Genomic DNA, 26,649 nt, shown 5'->3' on the forward strand with positions numbered 1-26,649 from the left:
TCGTGAAAAAATATTTTTCCCGAAATAAACTCGTCATGATCACATTCCCTGATTTAACGAGAAAGTAAAAGCTTCGACGTTTCCGCGTACGAGTACCGTCACTCTTTTCGCGCCATTTATTGCAAGTCAATGTACAAACATTTTTGTTTATAAAACGTAATTTTTCAATTTTCAAACGAATAACCAATGTATTCTCTCTTTGTGTTGCAGTGTTCTTAATATTCCATCCAGTGATTTCGAAGACTTGCCTCTTATCCAAGACGTGGTGCAACAATGGGTCGAAAGAAGATTCAGATTTCACGTATCACGGACGAACGGAATCGTCAGGTAATTACAAACGTCATTCAACAGTCAAGCGTTTTTTTAACGTAACGATTTAGCGCTGCTTGCAATTAGTATATACACAGATTTTTGAGAGCCAGCTAGAGGTACGACGAGGCAAAGTTAGAGCGTGTACGCACAAATTTTTTTTCGCCTTTCATCATAAAGCTGTATCGAGAGGATTTCCAAGTGTATCGCACAAGTCGATTTTTTAAATAGACGTTTAAATTCTATGTTTTGCTTTCTATGTAGAGTATAAAATAATGTATAATTAAGATAATCGTCTCTCGGATAAACGCGGCGGCAGCTCTGTAGATACAATTTTTTTTTTTTTTTTTTTTCCTGAAAATAACTACGCGCTCGCGGCGAGAGGGAGTAAGGAAAAAGAACGTAAGAACGCGTATAAAAAGATCGGGCCTGTTGATAATTAATGCGTTCTTACGTAACGTGACTGACCGGGTAATTAAAAGCAACGTGATGAATTAATTATCGTGAAAACGAGTGAGAGAGGCATTCGGCGTTTTCGGCTGCGCCTACCACTTTTTAGCGGTCGTAACGGTCCGCTGAGATTCACCTTCGATGCGATCCCCCTCTCCCAATCCTGCTTTTATATGCGACAGGTGACCTTTAACAAACGGAAATTCGGCGTGATGAAGAAAGCGTACGAACTGTCGGTGCTGTGCGACTGCGAGATCGCGCTGATTATCTTCAGTTCGAGCAACAAGCTGTACCAGTATGCGAGCACCGACATGGACAAGGTTCTCCTCAAGTACACCGAGTACAACGAACCCCACGAGTCCCTCACCAACAAGAATATTATCGAGGTGAGTCCATTTATCCGCCACGGGTTCTCAGGATGAACGAGGACGCGCCAAGGATCGAAGTATTGACGTCGTCGCCGATTTTTCATAGGCTTTTCCCTCTCCCTTTCTCTTTCTCTCTTTGTAAACTTCCAAATGGGAAAAGGAATATACGTGTGTCTCACGTTTACGGATATGTATATATGCAATATATGTCAAGGTCGAGACGAGCGGTATCGAAACTATCGAATATACAGGGTGTGTATCGAAGAAACTCACTGTCTTAGTCGCAAATGATAAAGCGGAACAGAAAGGATTTTCAATCTAAGCCGTTTCAATCAGGGTTGGGCGTTTACGTACAAAATATGAGTAATCTACATCACGCGTCGTCTACATATGTGAGCGATAATCGATGGATCACAGATGATTCAAATTTCATCGGAAATTGTGAAAATTATATTCCACTTTGGAATTTCATCGATACTAAAGTCACAGATGCATTAACGATCTTTCAGCTCAATTACTTTTCTGTATTGCGTTATCCAATTTATAATTTACACAGTACTGTCTGCCTACATGTGAAAAAGATTCGCGCGTAAAACGTAATGTAAATAATCCATGTAGACGTAATCGCGAAATTTACGGCACAACCCTGGTTTCAACGTTAGAACACAGATTTTTTTTTCTGCGTGTTAAAGGGTTCTCTTTCAGGGATACGAGTGAAATAGCTCAGTTTTCAGATGAACTCGGGCGACTCCTTAGATCGATGGAATTTCAACGTGCTTATAAATCGTTATATTAGGCGCCAGACATTCGAAATACATTTTGAGAGAACGTTTAATATTCTTTAAAAGAAATCTCTACAGTGTGTGCACGTCGTGATTTTATTATACACACGTTTACTAACACGTTCGAATTGTGTCGCTGTTTTACGATGACCTGGAAGTCATCTGTCAGAACTATCAGTCTTCTCTCACACATGTTTTCTTATTTAGCCGTATTATATTACGCGCCAGTAGAATTTGTAATAAATATAAAATCGACGTGTTTTTCACGCGTAATACCATCTTGCGCATTTACGAGAGGCAGTTTTACTTCGATGGGAGCGACGCGATCTCTTTTCTTTCTCTTTTTTTTTCTTTTCCTACGCGAGCGTAATTGCGAGAGTAAACTGGGTAGGAATAAGAAGCGCGCGTCTTGGTGTTAAATTAACGTGCATGTGAAGGTTGAGTGCCCTCGGGCGGTGTGGTCACGTGAACCTGTCTGCTGACACTTGCAGGCGCTCAACAAGAAGGAACATAAGGGTGCCATGTCTCCAGAGAGCCCGGAACCCGATGCAATCGAATACAATCTTACCCCGCGCACCGAGGCCAAATACACGAAGATCGACGAGGAATTTCAGATGATGATGCAGAGGCATCAGCACAATGGCAGCAGGGTAAATATTCAAATCAAGTTTAAATGTCAGTCGCACCGGGCCGAGCTAATGTTTATGGGGAAAAAAAATTGTTTACTCCTTATTACGCATTTATGTAAAACACTTAGGCCCGGTTTTTCATTATCCGATTAATTTATAGTTAAACTTAACTTGACGTTTTATCTAATGAGCTTCACCTATGGCATCATCGTGGGCCTTAATGCCAATTAATTCGCTCGTCTGAAATTTCATAATCTTTACGAAATGTGAATATGCCACCTGAATGATTTTTTATAATATTTCTAATAATTTCTGAAACGTTGGCTTTTTCACAACATCGTATCAAAATTATTTAGAACAGTCACTTGGTTCTATTTATACGGGGATTATTCAAATAAGTTGATGTCTCGAATTTGTTTTCGTCAAAATGACTGACATGCGAATATCGTGTTTTCTTTGAAATCTTATTGTCCGGCCTGTCACATCATAAGGTACAAATCAATTTCTCTAAATGTAGTTCGCGATTATTTTCTTATTTTTCTACAGAGGAAGAAGACGTATGCGGTAAGGATTTTTTTCCCTTTTTTTTTTCGTTTCTTTGCGACAATATTTTCGTGCTAAATGTTACGGCAGTTGTTAAATATTTTATTATTTAAAAATACATATGTATGTATATTATAAATTTAATTATATACAGCAATAATATTTATCATTATAATTTATAATTAATGTATTACACAATTCGTACTTTTCAATGATACAATCGTATATTTTATTGATTTAAAATGAATAATAAAATTGAATATAATTAACTTCTATTTAAGTAAAATAGTGAAGAAATCTGAATTTCTGTAAGAATGTTTTATGTATATATCGTAATAAAATTGATAATAATAAGACAACATAGACCGACATATTAAAACACAACTAATTCAAGAGTTTTAACGGTCATAGCCAGATATTTCTTGTGTTGATGTTTCTTACTTGACTTTATATATATTTTCAAGTTTACTAAACTAGACATTGATACATTTTTTGATCTTGAAACACAGTTTTAAGTTGAACGAGAAGAATAATATTACATTATTAAATCGAGAATCAATTTAATAATCGTGCTAACGAGCATCTATTATGGCAATGATACCAATAAAAAGGGGAAAGGGTTTTCTTGTTGACATCATTGCCATATTAGACGCTCGTTAGCATCAGTGTTATTAAATTGATTCTCGATTTAATATTGTGATATTACTATAGTCTCGTTCAACTTAGAACTGTGTTTCAAGACCGAAAAATTTATTGACGCATAGTTTGGTGAACTTGGAAATATAGATCACAAAATAACACAAACAAAACAGCACTAAAATCTAGCTGTAATCGTTAAGACTCTTTAATTTTTATAATATTATTTTTTCACCACACTGTACATCCGAGAAAAATTAAATACTAATTTGTATACACGCGTTATTATATTACATAAAGTTAAGATGGAACAATAGCAAATTGCAAATTTGCTATTAACTGCTTGGCGCAGCGCTTATATCTATTCACTATGGGTATTATTAATTTGCATTGTGTGTGTTGTGCTTGCAGACAATGGGACAATCGAATTATACGCTACCGGTATCTGTACCAGTGAACAGTTACGGCGAATCTCTTCTTGGATCTAGTCCACAGATGGCACATACCAGCATTTCTCCACGTCCATCATCGTCTGAGACGGATTCAGGTAGCTTTAATCAACAGAAAGCTGAAGCGGCAAATTCCCGATATTTTCAAGAAATTTCTGTCTAACTTGTCTCAAATTAATTCGCTACAGTGTATCCCCCGGGAGGAATGTTGGAAATGAGCAACGGTTATCCTCCGTCAGCGTCACCATTGGGTGGTTCACCTAGTCCAGGACCTTCGCCCGCACTCGGGGTTGGTGGGGGTAGTGCAAATAAAGGCAGCAATCCGTCTAGGCATTCGCCACAACCTCCGCCTCCACCGCCACCGCCTCATCCTCACAGGTCTAACCTTCGAGTGGTTATACCAACAGTTACACCGCTCGCGCAACCTCTCTCCGAAGACACTAATTATGATGTAATTGTCTTTCATTATTATCAACTCTAAACGAGTCTATAAACAAAAATGATTTTTATTCTTTATTTTATAAAGATTTTTTTTTTTAATACTTGCGAATTAAAAAAGATCATACAATTTACAATAATATGAAGTGTAAAATTGATAATTGTGGATTTTTAGATGTAGTTGAAAAAAATAAGCTTTTTGTCAAAAATATTTTGAATGTTAAAAAATTTTTTATTAATTGCTAAATTATACTCTATATTCGACAGAAGGATATTAGAAATATTTTACGAAAAAATGTGCATTTATGCTTTCAGAATGCCCATACACAGTCTGCGTTGAATGCACCTGTAGTAGCGTTACAAACACCAACAGTACCAGCCGGATACTCCAGTTTTGGACCAACAGATTACTCCTCGGATCTCGGGGGCCTTGCATGGCCCACTCATCAGAGGTACGTTGTTGATGAGTTATATTCGGCAGCCACCATGTCCAGCATCAGGTAAATCATATTTCATAATTATTGTTGTGAAAGAAAGCTATATGTCCAGTTGGTAATACTTTCAGTTATTTTACCTATATTAGTTGATAGGTGATACATTTTCGGTTCTAATCGGATTCAAAAAAGTCAAGCACAATAAAATATTACATATTTTAATAAATTGTGATCTCATTACAACTCACTTACGTAATGCAACAGTTGAAATTCTGATTCACGAATTATAGTAGATATAAGCTTTAATTAGTTTCTATTTCCTCATTATTCTCACTCTTGTAGTTCTTATTTCTTTCTGTTTCTTTCTCCTCTTCAGTTCTCTCTTTTTAAATTCTTCATTTGCATTATTACTTAATAGAATAATTCGCACGAACCTGTTATTGATAGCGATAATGTAATAATATATCGACCACTGGAGCGCTATAGTTTTTTTTCGGTTACAATAGTGTTTGGCATGTCATTAAATTGTGAGTGTTGGGTATTCTTCATTTTCATTTACAGACGAGCTGTTTGCATAGTTGAATCACATTATTATGGGACAATACATTATCAAAAATATACATTCTTATGAATCACATCATGATTTGATTAACTTTCATTTGCACTCTATGCATGATTGCACGTTCTCAGGTAAAAACAGGGTTGGGATGCAAAATCACGAAAAAAAAATTTCTTGCTAAACTAAACTTGTTGCCATAAACACACGCACACATACATCTTTTTGAATTTTTAATCTTTCATGCATATATATTCCTCGTAGTATCACAACACTTTTTTCATATTACAGTGGTCTTCCTCACCTAGCTGTATCGAGCAGTACACCACCACCATCCACATCGCCTTTACCTGTAAAGATAAAGAGTGAACCGATAAGTCCACCAAGAGATCCGCACGGCGGTAATAGCGGGTCCAATGGTGGACCCAGCAATGCCAGCAATCTACATCATACAAGCTTGAACGTCGGTCCGTCGTCCAGTACTGGTCCACCGCCACATCACGTGTCTCATCCGGGACCTCAGACACTGAATCTGGTATCGAGCAGACCGAGCAGTAATCCACCTCCGTCCCATTCGGGTAGCATAACACCGACAAATTTACCGTCGCCGGGAAGTGGTACGGTCGGTGATATCAGAACGAACCATTCTAGCGGTGGCGGGAACGGAGGGAACAGTTCAGACTACGAGAACGGACCACTCATGAAACGCTCGAGAATCACGGAAGGTTGGGCGACTTAATGTCGATTAAATTGTTGCACTCATCAGTTGTTTGATACCTCCTCGACGTACAACGGCATATAGTGCTTGTGAGTTCCAGTATAATTAAACAAACTCCTTTTAAACGTCTTTGACGCGTACTTTGTACTATCGCGATAACGATAGCTACGGGATGGATACGCTTCCGCCGTAGCTAGCGGAGTGGAAAAATCTGTTTATATTTTGAAGCTGACACAGAATATACATTTATTTGATGAAAAAAAAAAGAGGAAATACGGTGCCATAATGTTGAAACTTTATATATATATTATATATATGATAGATACATATATATATATATTTTCATGTATATAATATAAAGTGTTGTTTGTATATATGTCATAAAATTCATAATAACTTTCGCGATATGGCATTGTGTTCTCGATGCTTATCGTATGGAAATTTATGCGAAAGGAAACAGTATATTAGGGAAAAATGCAGTACCCAAATTGTGAAATTTCTGAAAGTGTAATACTGAATCTAAAAGAGCTTGTGAGTAAATCTACACGTAGTGTAAGATTTTTAAAGACCAGAACTTACCATTGCAATTCGTTGTTGTTTTGTATGGTATAGTAGTCAGAATACGCCATAACCCGTTAATATGATCTCGCGCTGCAAACATATGCTTTATCCAGGAACATTGCCATTGCGCTTCGCAGAAGACATCGTATTCCATTAAATACAACAGCCATTATGGGCAACATACTTGTTCGCGTGAAATCCAAACTTTTAGATTAATCCTTTTTTTAATTCTGTTCAATTTATACGGAGAATAGAAATGTTCATTGCAATGTTACATTAAGATTTTTTTATGTTTTTTGAATTAATCAATTAATTTTACTGTTAACGTGAGTGTATTAACGGTCTGTGGTTTCCGAACATGTGGAAAATCGGCTGCTGTACTCAAACTTTTCATGATATTCTATAGAACAAGATTCGAAATTAATATATTGAGTTATGAAGTAATACGAGATAGATAGGCATATTATATAGTGTTGATTAATAAAAAAAAAAGATATACACACAGCGCGCGTATAGATATATACATACATATATATATATATACACGTTATATACATTTTCCACAAGTATTTTGCACATTTGTATAAAGAAAGACTATGGAGGAAGAAAACTTGAAAACTTTGCAACCCTTGAAGCCTACAAATATGTAACGAGAGTTTATACTACAGGTATATGCCGTATACTAAAAATGTGATTAAACGAAACTTACGATAAGGAGGATTGAGTGATATTAATGTTAATAACTTTAATCGTAAATTTTTAACCAAAATTACACTTTTAAATACAGTTCATTATTTGCCAACCGTGATCATTTTTATGTATAAACCTGTAATTCTTTTTAATACAAAAACCTTCAGAAGGATTGACTATACACATAGGAAAACGATACAATTCATTCTTAAGGTGAGAATCTAAGAAAATCTTTCGTCGCAGAGATTCATTCTGTGATATATATAAGAAATTATATATAGAGAAGAGATTATTCTTTTCGATATCAGAAACGCGACCTTCTCGGCCAATATTTATGTAAAAAGTTACATTTAAACGATATTTGGCAAAACAGGGTTGCAATTGTATAACAATGTAGAATTACCTTCTTCCCGAAATCAGTAAGATGAAAATGTGTCAAGATGGTTTCAATGTATGTTTTACAATCTCAGGATGTATCCTGGTGAGAATCGTTCTCGAGAATTGTATTTGATAAATTATTGTAATTAACGTACTAATGGAATACGCAGGTATATGAATGAATAGTGCCTGGCACCATTTGTGGCCCTCCTGTTAGGATGCTTTCCCAAATCGTATATGCAGTACAATTTGTTAATAAAGTCTTAAAAATAATAAGCTACTTAAGCGCGATATATATAAATATATATATTACGAGAAACGATATATGATGTTGTAAGCTTTATAATGTGACTTTTTGACAAATAGCGTGGGAAGGCAACCTCTATTGTGTAATCGAAGGTTGTACTCTGAGGTATAACCCTCGATATTCATTTTCTTTATTAACGCATATTAGAAATGTTTCATATGACTGTACGAACAATCGGTATGTGGAATATGAAAGCGTATAATGCGTATAGTCATTAATCTTAATCACGAATTTTTAAGATGATCACAAAGTGCAATCTCTTAGCCAACACACTTTTTTATCAAACAAAAAATATAAAGAAATTGTTATTTTTCATAACGAAGAAGTAAACTTTAATGTATTAAAGATATATATGTCTCCACTAGTTATTAAACTTTTCCTATTGACACGAAATTTATTATATTTAATTGATATTTAATTGTAATATATTCTATTCATATATTACGAAGATGGTTATATATACTTGTTTCGCGCAAGTATAAAAAATGTTTGCAAGTGGATTTATATTTTGAAACTTTGTATTACGTTTAAATGCATTTGATTGGTGTGTTAAATAGGAACGATTGAAGGACTAAAGTCGAAAGCAATCTCAACGTTGTTTTATCGAAAATATATAGTTTTTTTTTTGTAACTTTGAGCGTACAGTAAAAACGTTTAATTTTTAACTTTACGATGTTGTTAATATCGAATAATATCGGAAGTTTAAATTTGTCATGAATATTTATCTCACACAGAATATAATTTAAATTTAATCTCAATGCATATTATGAGCCCAAAACTTTTTAATTCTTTCTCTGAAATGCCCTATTGTGATATCGAAACTAACATGATCCTTCTGCATAATAAGTCCATCTAAAGTCATTTAAGTGTTCCAACATCAACACTTCTATAACAGTCACAGTGTGATGTGAAAAGCATGAGCAGTACTTTATATGCAAGGTTTATATGTACTATCTGATCTATTTTACCATAACATACAGTACGATAATGCATAACAAAACCCATAAGAGTAGGCAATTTGTTAAATGTACGTTAAGTACATGTACGTACACTTCAATGTATATTTTTAATATGAAGTACATGTAAGTTATATCTGTGAGCAAAAATAAGTTGATGTAATTAAAGATGTATTCGTCTTGATCGGCACAACTTATGACGAAAATTATATTGTTATCGACATTGCGGAATAGAATAAAGTTTGTACCTTGCATTTTTCACCGACTACAGACATTGAAAAATAATTTAATTTTCAAATTATTTTAAATTTAACAAAGAAGAGACGCTATTAATTTTGGAATACTTTCATATCCCGGTGACTGAAGTTATATTCTTCTCATAAGTTTTTACCTCTTGCTTGGACTATTCAAAGTACGGTCCAATTGTGTAAAATTGTGCTAATTTGTTTGTAATATATATATATATATATAATATATATAAAATATATATTGCGTTCAAAAAATTCATTTACGTTATGTTCGAAATACTCTTTGGTTACTTGCCGTGAATTACGATCATACAGTTGTGCCTCAAGATTTCGACAGATATTCAATACGTAAAGTAATGATAATTATTGTAGTTAAAAACTCAGAGACTATTGAAATTGTTGGAACGCTGTGAACGAAATGGACCATCGTTAGAAGAGCCATACGCATAAGATAAATGAGGTCTACAGATGGTTAGACGTTTTATATTGCAACATAAACTAAGATTGTTTGGAAAAAGAGGCCATCATAGGCTTTAGGCAATGTTCGCAAATAATCGAATTGCAATGCACGGCACAAGTACCAGATCACTGTAACAATGTAGTAAAATAAAATACAATGTATATGTACTAGCCACAACTGTTGTCACCACAAATATAAATAAATAAATATATAAATATATATATACACAATTAAGTTTAAATACAGATTTAAGTACTGGACATATCTGTAAAGCCAAGTAGCATCACATTTTTAAACATCATAAGGATATCGTCATTTTACTGTTACTATCTGTATCTGTGCATTTTGAAACTGAAAACGGTATAACCTGTTTGATACGTACATGTCACACCAAAAGTTATAAGAATCCTTCATATATTTTTTAACATATAGTTATATTATTGAGTTTCCGCTTAGTTTTGAAATGCACTTTGTAAACAGATGAAGCGTATGACGGGGGGGAAGGGGGGCATACATTAAACATTATTATGTAGTTATACACGTATTTGTATAATACAGTTTAAAGAGGAGATTGTTCGACAATTCCTCAAATTGCGTATCGTACTGTTACAGTTAATTTCGAGGTACAATTACATTGTACAATGTATAAATTTTAAATAGAACAGTATGTATACAAGGACAGACACAGACACGCAACACATACATAACACAAAAGATTTGCATCGTGCATACACAACCGGATGTATGCATATGTGGATATATATGTATAAAAGTTATTATAATAATGTGTAATAGTAATAACATACAATATTATAGTCGTGCGTTACGTTAGTTGATAATTGCGAGAATAAAGGAAAGTAATTCATATAGTGCCATCATAACTGACTAATTAAGGGAAATACCGATTTTACGTTTTAAGTAGTATCATAGGAGAAATATATTTGAGGAAGAAAAAAAATACTTACAATGTTGAAGACAAAGACTCGGTTTATGTTTGTAATAATAATTATAATGTTTGCCAAGTTTGTTATATAAGTATGAAGTCATTGAGAAATTTTATGTACTAAATCTTAAAGACATATTTTATCCTCTTATGCACATTCAATGCCACACGCAATAGTACTTGAGTGCATAAACGCAAATGGTTTGTGCGCTCATGGAGAGAAGGCGTGAAATGCGCTACGGACACGGAATTACAAAGCTCCTTTGTTTGTACGTTATACCTTTGGTGCTCGACATTACCCAGTTATTGTTATACGTTATTATTACTGATCTGTATATGACCATGCTACCATATCGCCTATTATTGGTCAGTATAATCATTGTCAGAGTTAGTGATAAATAATGATTATTTGATAACGCTCTGTGTACATCACACACATACAACATTGTAAACACATACACATTGTGGTTATATTTCAGTGTATCAGCATAATGATATGATTATTACGATGTTGCCCATAGAATACATTTTACTTGGTTTTTACATTTGGCAGTATTTTATTTTGGTATTATTCCATCCACCTGCGTAGCTTTTTCTCAACGCTCAACTTACTGTGACTTGTACGTGTAGTGCGTTTTCTTTCATTTTGTATTAACATTATTTGTACTTGAATCAGAAATCTGAAATTGTTTTCTGAATTCATCGTTTTACTTGCATGTTTCCGCTGTATATTATTTCGCGATGATTTGTGTCACCATCGAATTCATACGACTTCTTCAAATTTAAATATGTAAAATATTACTTACCGTCTCAATAAGTTTGTTATCATAGAAATGTGTTTTGCTTGTTAATAATGCTCTTAATTTTAACTGTGTTTTTTTTTCTAGGTAACCGTGTAATATTGTTAATACGTGAGAATCTCCAGTCTATGTTATACCAGTCTCATTGCGTTTTCCAAACTCTTTTCACAATACATGTCGAGTTGCTTATTGAAACAACTTCATCATGCTTAAGAACTATAGCAGACAACTATTTCTATGAATAGTAATCGAAATATTTAACACATTTATGCAGGAAAAATATATAAGAAATAATTATATAAAGTCAATAGTCAATATTACATGACGATGATTAATAGTACATATGCCGTAAACTAGCATCTCGATGCACTGGCGTTTTAATTTATTTTTTAACAAAATGTAACTTTTTAATTATATCTTGCCATTAAAAAATAAATTTTTTATCTATCTCATTATCTTTCCTTTAACGTTCAGCGCCATTATTTCATCAAAATAATTGTATATATTATACCCGTGTGATCTCTATTCATTTTTCACATGCAATTTTTTCTCTCTCTCGAAGATGTAATATATTTTTAATATACATTTTTCTTGTGTAAATCTTTGTGAAATGCGATATTTTTGTAACGCTGACGTCTTCACGACAGTTCAGTCAATGCGGATCTGTATCTCGGAAAGCGCGATGATAAGAAAGAATTTTGAAATGCTTAATGCGTAACGAATTTCTTCTCATAGATAATTATATCTTAAGGAGTAATCACTTTGTGCGCGATTGGAAAAGAGCAAATTTTTTTGCGAGCGGCTCAATGTCGTATGTATGTGGTTACGTGTTACGCTAAACACACTTTGAAACACGAAAGATATAAGCCACACACTTCAGGATGTTGATCCTGGAATTCTGTGAGAAAATATGCGTTTACAGCAATAGAAAGGATAACCAATGTATTAGTGTTTTTTCTTTTTTTTTCAAATTTGCAGTCTATAAACAGCTGCCATCTAATCACTGCTCTATTTTCTTTTTTACCTTAAGTATGTAATCTATGTTGCCTTCTAATTATATGTCGGTTCACACGAAATTCTATTTCGTATCATACCGCAGGAAGAACGATTATATCTTGTACTTAAATCTGGACCGCGCGATGTGATGATATTTTATATACTTGTTAAATACGTCGGAGATCAGGTACCGTCGCTTCGACGAGCAGACAAATTAGGACATACAGAATTTTCTCCTTTGTTCTTACCGCTTAACGGAAGTGTCATTAGCGATCTATGTTAATGACTGCCGTATTGTACATAACGTGTCCTTCAATCTTTGACTCATCCTCTCTTCTTTGGACGGTCAAATGGACAGTTAGCTATGTGTTCTAAACTTTAGGGATCTCGACCATGCGTCTGTGCACACATAAAACAAACATACACACATATATATATATATATATATATATATATATATATATATACACACACATACATACATACACAAATATACACGCACATACACTTTAAGATAAAATCGGTATGTTATTCAGTGTAGCACAATTGGTTTGCACTGAATATCAATCTTCATTGTGACGTCCACTAATGTAATTTGCAACGATTGTAAACACGTAAGATAGACATCGGGAAATTAATAGACTCTCAAAGGAGTGATCTGAAGTGATCAAGGGAATTGAACTGCGAATAGATACATATCTCGTTATCTTAATAATGTACGAGTACTTAAATACATGTAGACTGACATTTGAGAGGAACGTTTGCGAGAGTATTTTTTCTTGTACACTTTTGTAAGAAGGAAATATTTAATTTCCAGTTCCTCGTAGTTTGCGAATGATTTGGCGAATAATTCGCAGATTCTGATTTAAATGTCCCGAGAACAACGCAAAACCGAAAGACGTCTCAAAGATCAAATACGTCTTTGCAACGTACGTTGTTCAAGCAGATATCTTTAACTATGCTACGTCATTTATATCGCTCCTTTTATATTACAAATAGTACTAATTTACAGAAATAGCGATTTGTCATATACAATTCAACATTAATCATCGGATTACCGATGAATATATTTAAATGATAGATTTCCCTCGATTTACGTGAGATTTATACGCAGTTCTGTCTTCACAAAAACTTCTGTAACATTTATACGAAGTGATAAAAAAAAATTGTTAACTGGACATTCAAAACCTATACAGGTGCTCACGTATATCATCTCTTCTCCGAGCTTTACTCTCTATAAATCAAGGGAGATAAAGATGTAATTTAAATACGTCACTAAACCGAGAACGATCCATTCTCTTTTTTAGCTTTTTTTTCCTTGACAACTGAACGTTCTATCTTACGTGCGTACGACCGTGTGTCTATCCTCTGTAGAAATGCCTTATTATCACGTGCCTCAATTAATATTTAAACTGTTCACCTGCTTATACCTATTACTCGTTAGTCTACGTAACGAATATATATGTGTAATATCGAGTTATTCTTTGTACTGCTCTTGTAAATATATTCTGAAGAATTAATGTCATCCTGTCGTCTATATATATTGTGTATCTCGTATATTATACGTTTTTACCACTCTTCTACTTATACCGAAACGCACACACAAATATCTCTCCCTCTCTGAAAGACCGCTTTGCAAAAGAACAAGCTAAATCGAAAGAAAAGAAATATCACGCTTACTAATTTATTTCTTTATAGAAATATTTTATTTCCAATCGTTTGAAAGTATTCGTAAGGTTTTCTTCCTATTTTTCCTTTTACTCTTATTTATTGATTTTTATTGTGTTCAACGGCGAGACAACTGTGGGAAAACTAAATACATTAATCAAAATATCTTAAATTTGCAAGTTTTGTTTTAATGAATATCTCATTCGTAATTTTGAAAATTAAAAGAAGTTTGTACCGAGCGAAATTTCCAACAATTTTTTTTTCCAATTCGCTCACTTTTAAATTTCTTCGCAAACTATCCCGCGTCTTTGTACCTGCATGCAGTCTTTCTCACTTCTATGGCTATCTTATGTTGCGTTTCTTCTCTGCATAATTATATTTTCGTGTGTCTGTCCTTAATTGTAAAGACTGATTAGCATGTAGCGACACATATGAGTTTATTCCCTTCCTTATAATCGCAATTTTGTTTTCATTCCAGCACGATCACCGGCACGAGTATCATTGAAATTTATTGCACAGTAATCGGAAGATAAAAATCTATCATTGCAAATCTCGCGTTCGAGAAAGGAGATAGATTAAACGCAAATTCATGTGCAAACGGCGAATGAATAATTGTAGATGCCGAGTATAGTAATTTGAAGGAAATTCGCAAATTCTGTGCGGTGCTTTAAATTCAAATTTTGCGTTTTCTTTACAAGTTTCTTTGCAAAGTCTTATCCTTGTCAGAAATTTAAAATTTCCGCGCCGAACGATCGATTTATCGATTATCAACGCGCAATTTTTATACGTTTCCTTCTATGTACAAGAGATGGCTGCACCCTCACCGCAACATGGTTTTAAACTGGTTAAACATAACCTTTGTGTGTTGCCAAATAACATATTTATAGATCCATATTTTAGACTTTAATCGTACATATAACTAAATTTACGTATAACGTATTGTGACTTTGTAATTTATATAAGCCATTGGCGGAAATAAATCTCGTTATGCCGCCAAAATCTGCGATGGTAATTTTATGAAAATCTTTATTCTTTTGTTTTGAAGAACAAAAGGCTTGGTTTATTTTAAATTGGACTTCTTGCGCAGTTCATTTTTCCCTTTTTTTCTTTTCCCGTTGGAGAGAAAAAGAAAAAAAAAGATGAATTGTGGAAGAATAACTAAAAAGGAACCTGAGGTTTCTTGGGACAGGTTGCCACCAGTGTTGAATACGTTGAGCATTTATTATATATTTCAGAGTTCTAAACGCAACAACAGGAACAAAAAGAGTGTGTCACAGCCACGTGCTCCTCCCAGGACGGTAGACGCTAGCAATACAAGTGGTTTAGATCCAGAAGCGGAGGATCGTTTCGAGTTAGAACTATGTTGGTGCATACAGCAATTGGAGGCGAGTTTAACTACCGGCAAGCTGCAGGAGAGGCAGATGCAGGAACTTGGCAAACAATTACAATCATTGAAAAGTAACACCGCACCATTAATAAAAAAAAGGCAAATAATGAGAAATACATTGGGAGACTACAGAGAGAAAATGGCTGAGGACGAGCGAAAATTTAGCAAATCTATGTCAGCTGTTAAATTCACTAGTTCTGCCTCTTCAAATAAAAAATCAATATTTATCAAGAAAGCTATGGGTCATAATACACAGGATTTGAATAAACAGACGAATGAATTGCAAAATATATTACAAGATACAAAACAGACTGTTAGTGACAGTAATAGAACTGAAACTCCATTTCAGTTTAATTTTCAAACATGTCAATAAAATCAGCTTTTATATTTGTAAAATGTGCAAATTTATTTGCGTCATAGCATCGTCCTGACATTTTATATGTATGCACAACTTTTATTGTGTTTAGTTGAAAAATTATCTATAAAATGTGAAGTACAATAGCAAAATTTTATTTTAATAGAATTTAAGGAATTATTGTATTATTAATATATAATATTACAGGATTCTTATTTATGCATTTATAATAATTGAACGTTATTCACATAAAGTACAATTATTATATTATACTTTATGTGATAGAAATGTGATAAAAATAGGAAATGATATAAAAAAAAATAGGAGATTTTATGTATGTAGACCCACATGATATTAAAAATCTATTTTATTTCTGCGTTATGTAAATTTAATATTACAGAATATTTACAAAATTTTTAATTATTAAAGATTTTAATAAATATGTGTAATTGAATATTGATGTAAAATGATAGTTCAGTAAAATACGATTTTTAATTTTAAACGTTTATGTAGGTCCTGTGGCGCAACGGATAACGCGTCTGACTACGGATCAGAAGATTCCAGGTTCGAATCCTGGCAGGATCGATTTTTTTTTTATAAATGTTTTGTGTAATTTAAATTTTATTTTTGTATGTAAGAAAGATCTAATTTAAATATTTGTAGGTTAACAAGAGTGATTGTTTAAAACTTTAGATAAAAAAATGAGTACATATCTTCGCGGACGATATTCATAAGTAGATTTTATATTTCGTTTAAAATTTGATCTCGAAATGCGACTCGATTATTTCACTGAGCTTTTTTTTTTTAGTGAAATCACCTAAAATCAGACTCAAGATGATTTTAAATATAGGCGCCATTTAGAAAGAGAAAGGCAAAGCTTTATTTAAAAAATGGAAACTTTGAATGTAAGTGTTGAGAGAGAAGGCTAATCTATTAAAGCTTGTTTTCTCTTTCTAAAGCTTGATATAATGGTTATAATACTTGACTATGTTTATGTTACAAAGTATTTTTTATTTTTACTATGTGGTACATTTTGGAACTTGTCGAAAGTTAGGTTGAAAAAGAAATCTTTTTATGGCCATGCTCAGCAGAATGTTTATTTTACAAATAAACTTTAATAATATTGGAACCGTCAATTATCTCCATTAAAAAATTAAACCTATTAAATTTATGAATTGCTAATTCGAAAATTAAAAACTGATCAAATATTATTTTGTATTTCTTGTTCATTTTCTACAAATTATAATTTATTTATATAAAATGTAATACATGCTTTTGATTAATAATTAAGTAATTTTTTTATTTAAAATAATTAAAAAATCGAATTGTAGAGGATCAGTTTTAAGTTTTGCAATTGGCAATTCATAAATTTGGTTGATTTGTTAATGGGCAAGTTCTAATCGACATAGACCTGTTCGCTGAACGATTGAAGATGACTGGTTGGATCCAGTGGATCACAGGTAAGAACCAATCGTGTTCAATCATTTGGCGAACAGGCCTAGCCATCTGCTTGAACTCATCCATTAACTTCGATTAACGTAAAAAAATCAACCAATTACAAAATATTTATAAATTACCAGCGCAAAACTTAAAATTGATCTTTTTTAATTTTTTTATTATTTTAATCTACTTGTCGACTTGAACTCGTCCAATGAGACTCGCCGGCTCTTGGAAGTTCTCTTCGTTGAGATAGGACTATTCTTTTAGATCTAATAATATGATTCAATCATCAAAACACCTAAGCGCCGACTTCTGCTGAACGTGGCCTAAGTGCCCCTAATAATTCGATCGCGCTTGGCCAGTTGACTTGGCTGCGACTCGCGCAGAATCAGAAACCGCTGAGCGTAAGTTAGTTGTGACTTGTGACCGGCGGCCTGATCGCGCGATACTCTCAAGATGGGCGACAACGTGGTAGCCGACGTGCAAAATCTGACCTTGGCGGAGGATAAGGCACGAATATCCCAACTTTACATACAACTCGAACTTCTCTCGCTTTTTTTTTAGCACCGTTAAACTATGCTGACGAGTTTACGTTTTCACGTTTGTAGGACCGTTTACGGCGGTACTAAGTGGACACATGTCCGGGTTGGTTAAGACGTTTTTTCTTGCTTCCTCCGCTCCTCGTACCATCGTTTGCTCACAAATTCGTTGTCATGTCATTGTCTAACAGTAACAATCGCGTTGAAACGCGCCTTTTGTTTGTAACATACAATCAACTATTGTCAACGTCAGAATCAATAATCTGACGTAACCTATGAGTATTGTTTCGCAAAGTGTCGCCTGACGCATGTGGTATGCTCGCCTGACACGCGGCATTTCCTCGCGTCACTCGACTTGCCATTCGGATTCGTAGATGGATTTTATTTTGATCACTTTCTTTTCAGGCGAAGTCAAAGGCAATGAAGAAGAAATATGCTGCAGCGGAGAAGACTGTGTCGGAGCTTGATCCTTGGCCCTCTTACATTCAGGTAAATTCAGCTAACAAATTTTAAAAAATTTTTATGCATTTAATTCCCCGTGAATATAATTATTTTTGTGAGTTGTAATATTTTTCTATGTAAGCTAGCTTTGTTTGTGCTCCAATGCAGCTCACTTAAACTCAATTTAACTTGCTTTATGTTTTTTAAAAAAAATGAACTAACATTTGGAAAATGGGCCTTAATTAATGTATTAATAAATTTTAAAAATATAAGCGAGACTTTTTATTCAAATCTAAATTCTTCATTCAGGTAAATTCATCTAACAAATTTAAAAAAATTTTAATGCATTTAGTTCCTCGTGAATATAATTATTTTTGTGAGCTGTAATATTTTTCTATGTACGCTAGGTTTGTTTGTACTCCAATGCAGCTCACTTTAAACTCAGTTTAACTTGCTTTATGTTTTTTTAAGAAATGAACTAACATTTGAAAAATAGGTCTTAATTAATGTATTGATAAATTTTAAAAATATAAGCAAGACTTTTTATTTAAATCTGAATTCTTTCCTATAATTAATTGATAATTCTTCAATAGCTTAAAATGCAATTACATCTTTATAGGATCGTATTGTATTGTGGGATAAATTGAAAAAGGAGTATGACGACTCAGTGGCAGCAAAGACTCCTGCAAACATAACTGTAACTCTGCCGGATGGTAAGAAGATATCTGGGAAATCCTGGCGTACGACGCCTTACGACGTTGCGAAAGGTATTAGCCAAGGATTGGCAGATAATACTGTAATCGCAAAAGTCAACAATGAATTATGGGATCTTGACAGACCTCTAGAATCTGACTGCAAATTGCAGCTGTTGAAGTTTGACGAGCCGGAAGGTCAGCAAGTGTTTTGGCATTCTAGCGCTCATGTTCTTGGAGAGGCTATGGAAAGAGTTTACGGCGGCTGTCTCTGTTATGGTCCCCCTATCGAGAATGGCTTTTACTATGATATGTATCTGGGCGACCAGGGCATCTCCAACGCGGACTTCCCATATCTGGAGAGTCTCTACAAGAATATAGTCAAAGAGAAACAACAGTTTGAACGGCTGGAAATGACAAAAGAAGATCTCCTGGAAATGTTCAAGTACAATGAATTTAAAGTACGGATTATAAACGAGAGGATACACACGCCCACTACCACGGCTTATAGATGTGGTCCGCTGATTGATTTGTGCAGAGGACCTCATGTGAGGCACACGGGAAAGATCAAGGCCATAAAGATCACGAAGAACTCATCCACGTACTGGGAAGGGAATGCTAACGCGGAATCATTGCAGAGATTGTACGGAATCAGTTTTCCGGATACTAAACAGCTGAAGGAATGGGAGAAGTTTCAGGAGGAAGCAGCCAAGCGAGATCACAGAAAGATTGGAAAGGAGCAGGAGCTGTATTTCTTCCATGAGCTGTCGCCCGGTTCTTGTTTCTTTCAACCACGTGGCGCGTACATATATAACACCCTGATGGAATTTATTCGCTCTGAGTACAGGAAGAGAGGATTTCAGGAGGTGATCACTCCGAATATTTATAATAGCAAATTATGGCAGACCTCGGGACACTGGCAGCATTACGCGGAAAATATGTTTTCTTTCGACGTAGAGAAGGAGACTTTCGCGCTCAAGCCGATGAACTGCCCAGGTCACTGCTTGATTTTCGACGTTCGATGCAGATCCTGGCGCGAGCTGCCACTCAGATTGGCGGATTTCGGCGTGTTGCATCGCAACGAGCTGTCGGGCGCGTTGACGGGTCTTACCAGAGTGAGACGATTCCAGCAGGATGATGCGCATATATTCTGTTCGATAGAGCAAATTAAAGACGAGATAAGTGGCGCACTCGACTTTCTGTGGCATGTCTACTCTGTTCTCGGTTTTACGTTTAATTTATGCTTGTCCACGCGACCCGAGAAGTTCATGGGCGACATAGAGGTCTGGAATGAGGCTGAGAAAGCCTTGGAAGAGAGCTTGAACGCGTTCGGCCAACCGTGGAGTCTTAATCCTGAGGATGGTGCATTCTATGGGCCTAAAATCGACATAACTATCATGGACGCGCTTAAAAGGGCTCATCAGACTGCTACAATACAATTAGATTTCCAGTTGCCAATTAGGTTCAATTTATCCTATGTTAAGTAAGTATCTACTAAAGTGTCATTAAATTTTGATAAAAAATCAGAGTACGGATCATTTATTTTTGTTATATTTACAGTGAAGCTGGAGAGAAAACTCGACCGGTTATCATACACAGAGCCATCCTGGGCTCTGTAGAACGTATGATTGCTATCGTAACAGAATCATATGGCGGTAAATGGCCGTACTGGCTCTCTCCGCGACAGGCGATGGTTGTGCCGGTAGCGTCGCAATTCGATGACTACGCTTACGAAGTGAAACAAAAACTCTGGGACGCTGGCGTTATGGTCGAAGTTGACACCGACTCGAGTGATACTCTGAACAAGAAAATTCGTAATGCTCAACTTGCACAATTTAACTTTATACTCGGTATGTATCTTTCTTCGTGAATAGAATTATTATAAAAGAACTTGTTCAGTTAAAGTGGACCTTGATGCCTAATAATAATTGTAAATTTTACAATTTCCAGATCATGCAAACTGCTCGCTGAACATTTTGAAACAGTCCTAAACTGAAGTCGTAATATGTAGTCACAAATTAAGTTGACAGGAGGCTATTTCAAAATTGAGAAATTTTCGGCGCGCAGTTTGCATGAACTGAAAATTGTAACATCCACGCAAAATTACAGTATCAAAAATAAATCATTTTTAGGTTTTTTCAGCATAACTTGATTCAAAGTATCCGAATCTCTATCAAATCATATGCTTTGATATTAAATCATACATCATACAAGAGAACTTACCAATGTCTACTATATAATTTTGAGCACAATAGATAAAATGATGATATTCTTTTGGCCGGTACTGTATTCTAAGGCACCAAAGTCCACTTTGATCAATAAAAGCTCTCTTTTACATTTGATATTTTCATTGGTTGATTTTCACGCTTAGTATTGTCACACTTAGTAGTTTAACTTATATAGAATTATGTCATTTGGCATGTAATCTTAACACCTGTTTTCTTAATATTAGCTAATAACTTGAATTTTATTACAGTTGTGGGAGAGAAGGAACGTAATGCTGGCACAGTGAATGTAAGAACGAGAGATAACACGGTGCACGGTGAAATAGCGGTGGATGAGTTAATCGTAAAATTGAAAGTCTTGAAAGAAACGAGAGATCAAAGCGGTGATTTAAAATAATTGCTTAATTTTCAGCAATACATATTAAAACGAATTTATTTATTTCTAGATATTGCACGATATCTTGATAAATCTATAATAAACTTAATGATATGGATCAATTTTTTTTTTACAGAGAATTATTTCTTTTTGTGTTTAAGAAAATATACATTTTTGAATTTTTTATACATTAATTCTCTTTCCATAAATATGAAAACAAGATATTATACAGATATTGTAATTTATGTGCATTTTACACATGTGTGTAGCATTTATTATAAAACGTGATTAAATATTTGGCCTTCTTTGTACACACTTTATTTTACTATATACAGCGATTATCAATTATCAAGATTGTTTTTACATTATATATGTATATATATTTATTTATGATAAAAAAAAAATATATATACATATATATATATATATATATATATATATGTATGTATATTTTTTTTAATCATCATATGAGCGATGCAAGATATCTCATCGAAGCATATTTGAATCACCAACGAAATATTAAAGATCATTAACCCCGGGTAAATTTTCGTTACTACCAAAGGGGCACTAAGGCAGCAATTGAAGAGCGATGATATTATTGACTATGGATAGAAATTTGCGATTATTAACACAAATATTTGAATAGTACATTATTAAATTCTTAATATTTTTTTATTATATAAATACTTTTTAAATAAATACGCATACTTATAATGCTGTAGCATTATATATATTCAAAATTACAATTCTTTTTGTTCACTTATCATCTCTGTGGATAATCAAACTTAAGTGATAACATTCAAATTTTTAATAATTGCACCTGCAGATTGGACGTGGAAACGCTTGCCGCGCGACAAAATGTGACGCGGCAAGTATTTCCGCGTCCAGTGTGCAGGAGTCCTAAAAATCGAAAATTTGCGAGTTATAAATACATTTATAAATATATCTACGAAATGTTAGAATTACAACATATCATAAAATTAGTAATAAGATAGCAATACATTATTAATTTCTTAATATTATTCATTTAAATTTTAATAGTCACACGAACTCCCGTAAGGTCAGCGATCTTTACTAATGTCTCGTTGGTGACTGAACTTGTTGTTTTGAAATGGTCGCTTCGTCCGATTCGTTGGTTGGCCGCATACTAGTGAAGATGTGATTGTAAATACATGAAAAAGCGTGGCAGTTAGAATTTCTGACACATATTCCATCTTAAGTTTGATCCCCACTAAGCTTTGTATTCCGCATGTACCCGTAAGAATTTATTACAAAACATACTGGTACTGTTGTCGTATAGTCCCTGAACACTTACAAGTGGGACTGGTATACCACTAACAGAAGAAGAAGAAGAAGAAGGTCGCATCTGGTCACATCGTCCCCATCCAGGAGAAAGCCATCCAGGAGAAAGAGACGATTACCAGCATTTACTGAACTGAATTAAACTTAAAATCTCAAGTTTAATCAAGATATTAGCGACAAACAAGCACGTAATGGCAGCGAAAACAGTAAGTTAACGATATTTTGGTAATTATTTAATTTAAGAATCTCATTTCCGATTTTGATGGATTTAGGCTCAATTGACGCGCGCATTTTTTTTACACAAAATGAAAATAATCAAACTGATATTTCGATGTAGAATTATTAAATTGAATTTTCCCAAACGTGTAAAAAATAGTACACCTCACAGATACGCTGAAAACGCGATCGGATGCTCTGAAAAAGAAAGTAGAGGAGACCATAAGGCTAATTGGTACATGGAGTAGTGAGATGGCATCCCGGTAAAAAATTTTTTATGTATAGTTATATATCAATATGTTCATATATATTAAAGTATATATAATTACATGTATATATAATTATGTATAATTATATATAAAAAATTTTTTACTGGAATTGCGTTCAATTTTTACATATTTGTAACGAAAAGAATATAAAAATTATCAAAATATTATATATACATATATTATATAAAGTAGATATGCGATATATTATATAATATATTATATAATATTATATATTATATAAAGTAGATATTGCGATAATTTCTATTGTTTCATCACAAATACGTAATAACTGAATACAATGCCAACTATATAAAAATTGATGTAATATATCTATTAACATTATAATTGCAGATTTTATAGTTATTTAGATAAGTAATTGCTGAATAGTTTATTTTTAATGAATTAATTAGAAATTGAGGAAAGAACTGAATTTCTTTAAATGTTTATAATTTTTTTTTTATAAAGAAGTAAAAATTTTTCTAAAATTGATCGTTTTAAAAGTTTAAAATTTAAGTGTATAAGAAACAAAAAACAGTAAAAATAGATGTCTGCAAAAAAGCTAAATTATTCAGTAAAATTAAAATAATTAATTTTTTTAGTAGAAAAAATTGTTAATGAATCAAAAATTAAAGATAAAATTTAAATATATCTGACATTTTTAAATAATAGGATAATAACGATGATATGTGAAATTACAAATAATTAAAGATGAATATTATTCGATTATAACTGTATTTGTATGCTATTTCTTATGTGACTTTATTTCCCTTTCCAAGTTCATCAATTTGAGCTCTCAATAAATTTTCTATTTTGAAATACAGTTAAACGAAAATAATACTATTATAATATTAAATTGATGTTGAATTTAATAATAGTGATGCTAATAGGTGTCAATTACTCTTTCCTTTCCCAAATACCATAAAAAATTTTTGCGAAAAATAATAGCCTGGTTGAAGTGTTCTTTTTGCTAGAATTATCATTATGTATCGTTTACGCGTGCTATTAAATGTCCAAATATATGTATGACATTCAACCCATTTATTTAAAAAGGAAACATTTAGTTTCTTTTGATTTTCATTATAATATGTAAATTATTTCCAGATTTCTGACGAAAAAGAAGTTGAAAATATTGTGAGTCTCCCACAAAAGAAGCAGTCTTCTTTATGTATATCTTCGTCTTCTAAAGGCTATTGTCAAACGAGCATTGAGATGATTACATATGACTATACATGGACAATTAATAATTTTACACATTTTTGTGATATGATGGAAATATTAATATCTCCACCGTTCCCAAAAAGTGGAGATAAGCGAAATCAATATGCGATTAAAATGGGACTTCCACTTGCTTTTCCAGGCTCCTCTCGAGAAGATATAACATACAATATAGAATTATATTTAATTACTAAGGAACCGTTTAATGGTTCATGTACAACTACTATTAGTTACCCGGCTCACGAAGTAGTATCATCAAAATCAATTGTGGGTTATATAGGAAATTTAAAAATGTTAAATGAATATTCGTTTAAACCTCGACCTTATTCAGATTCACTTGTAATACGTTGCGAGATCAAAATTGTTAATCCGAAACACGACATTTCAAAAGATATATGTGCAGATTCATCTTTAAATTTATCAGAGGACACTGGATTTAATTAAAGATGATAAATGCACATATTTGATTTTAATGTTTGTACATCATATGTAACAACTACTGATAACAAATGTGTAAAATTATCATAATCGTATGACTTTACTGTTTGTGAGTTAATAATAAATAATAACATGCGTTCAAAAAACTTTAATTGAGATAGACATAAATTTCTTTCTTAAATCTTTTTCTTTTACCTTCTGTAAAAGACAGTTTTTAAAGTAGTTACTGGTAGTATCGCTCAACAATTTTAATATAACATAATTTCAATTGTCTCCTAATATAAATTTGATAGATTCTTCATTCTTAAACTCATCAAAAGTGAAGTTTTCAAGAAATTCTAAGTCTTTTGATATTGTTAAAAAAGTGGTAAATCTGCACATATATTTTAAAGTGATATTTTTTAGACCATCAAAATTTTTAACTCACAATGTACAATCATATTTAACAGCTACTGATGCATAACAATCATTTGCTACGTCATATTGAGTTTGAAAATGCTTCAAGCTTATGTCTTTTGCGATTTCGGATAAAGCAGAATTTTTAGGAATACATTTGGCTATGTTTATTAAGTTTCATGTGAAAGAAATTTCCAATTATGATCATTTTCAATTTTCCACCACAAATAAATTTTAAGGAGATAATGAAGTTAATAGAAAAAGGTAACACATATGAAATACGTAAACTCATTACTCCATTTAATTCAATATCACCAAATAAATTAGAAATTTTCATTTGTTTCATATAATAATTAATGTCTTAGATATAAATTAACAAAACATGATAAAAGTATTTTTCTCATTTAATTAACAAACATGTTTTCTTTCACAAATATATTTTAATTTCTAATTGTTATATGCAACAATATGTATACTAATGTTTAACATGATTTAAGTATATGTTTATAAGTTAATCTAAAACGAAAGAATTTGTACAAACATATTTTAATTATAGATATTTTTATTTATATCAGTATATTATACTAGTAAAAATAGTACATATAGTGTCAGAATATTTAGCAATTAAAACAGCGAATTGTCTATCAATTTAGTTTTTGTTTTCTTTATGTTTAATCATAATTAGTAGGTTTTTTGTGATTAATTGGTTGTCAATAAAATAAAATAAGATTTAAATAAAAGCAAAATTATATTTTATATCAAATTTAAATTAACGATGGCTAATTGTAAGACAAAATAAAAAAGTAATAACACTCATATATGTGTATTATTCCATTAATCTTTATTTTATATTATTATTATTGTTGTTGTTTGTTGCTGTACAATATTAAACACGTATATATTTGCCATTTATAAATCATATTTATGTATAATACGCGCCTGCCAGAAATCGCCCGAAATTCGAAATCCTCTTCCTAAGGATTTAGCACCACATTCTCTTTTGACATGACATTTTTATCGGCAGCGTCGCAAAATGGAT

The 26,649-nt window shown here is 33.0% G+C and overlaps 4 protein-coding genes and 1 non-coding gene across 10 annotated transcripts in view; all 5 read left to right on the top strand.

The window, feature by feature from the left end:
* LOC105195052 (myocyte-specific enhancer factor 2) overlaps window positions 1–11,724 on the top strand; it is an 85,313-nt gene extending 73,589 nt beyond the window's left edge. For 2 of the 5 annotated variants that reach the window (XM_011160260.3, XM_011160261.3), the window contains exons 2-8: window positions 211–327; window positions 942–1,145; window positions 2,401–2,559; window positions 4,129–4,264; window positions 4,355–4,617; window positions 4,920–5,104; window positions 5,886–11,724. In XM_011160260.3, the coding sequence (XP_011158562.1) occupies window positions 274–327; window positions 942–1,145; window positions 2,401–2,559; window positions 4,129–4,264; window positions 4,355–4,617; window positions 4,920–5,104; window positions 5,886–6,333 (1,449 nt within the window). In that variant the 5' untranslated portion in view covers window positions 211–273 and the 3' untranslated portion in view covers window positions 6,334–11,724. The remainder of the gene's footprint in view (window positions 1–210; window positions 328–941; window positions 1,146–2,400; window positions 2,560–4,128; window positions 4,265–4,354; window positions 4,618–4,919; window positions 5,105–5,885) is intronic. The other 3 variants (XM_026130503.2, XM_026130502.2, XM_026130501.2) reach the window with 3 other exon arrangements.
* A 1,656-nt stretch (window positions 11,725–13,380) lies between these two features.
* LOC105195055 (UPF0488 protein CG14286) lies at window positions 13,381–16,102 on the top strand. Its single transcript, XM_011160270.3, has 2 exons — window positions 13,381–15,327; window positions 15,555–16,102. Exons 1-2 carry the CDS (start codon window positions 15,307–15,309, stop codon window positions 16,077–16,079), a joined length of 546 nt encoding a protein of 181 aa, XP_011158572.1. The 5' UTR covers window positions 13,381–15,306; the 3' UTR covers window positions 16,080–16,102.
* A 471-nt stretch (window positions 16,103–16,573) lies between these two features.
* Trnar-acg lies at window positions 16,574–16,646 on the top strand. The gene has a single exon. It is a non-coding gene; the product is annotated as a tRNA-Arg (tRNA).
* Window positions 16,647–17,824: 1,178 nt separating this feature from the next.
* LOC105195056 (threonine--tRNA ligase 1, cytoplasmic) lies at window positions 17,825–22,081 on the top strand. Of its 2 annotated transcripts, none has more exons than XM_039451767.1 (5): window positions 17,825–18,011; window positions 18,446–18,529; window positions 19,101–20,656; window positions 20,734–21,023; window positions 21,650–22,081. In XM_039451767.1, the coding sequence occupies exons 1-5, from the start codon at window positions 17,958–17,960 to the stop codon at window positions 21,793–21,795; spliced, it is 2,130 nt and encodes a 709-aa protein (XP_039307701.1). In that variant the 5' UTR covers window positions 17,825–17,957; the 3' UTR covers window positions 21,796–22,081. The 2 variants fall into 2 exon arrangements, with proteins under 2 accessions (XP_039307701.1, XP_039307700.1); XM_039451766.1 differs by having other exon boundaries at window positions 17,832–18,146.
* Window positions 22,082–22,225: 144 nt separating this feature from the next.
* LOC105195057 lies at window positions 22,226–26,258 on the top strand. Its single transcript, XM_011160273.3, has 2 exons — window positions 22,226–23,282; window positions 24,663–26,258. Exons 1-2 carry the CDS (start codon window positions 23,268–23,270, stop codon window positions 25,218–25,220), a joined length of 573 nt encoding a protein of 190 aa, XP_011158575.1. The 5' UTR covers window positions 22,226–23,267; the 3' UTR covers window positions 25,221–26,258.
* Window positions 26,259–26,649: the final 391 nt, after the last annotated feature.

The sequence above is a fragment of the Solenopsis invicta genome, chromosome 7, assembly GCF_016802725.1.
Source record: "Solenopsis invicta isolate M01_SB chromosome 7, UNIL_Sinv_3.0, whole genome shotgun sequence".
Lineage (NCBI taxonomy): Eukaryota > Metazoa > Arthropoda > Insecta > Hymenoptera > Formicidae > Solenopsis > Solenopsis invicta.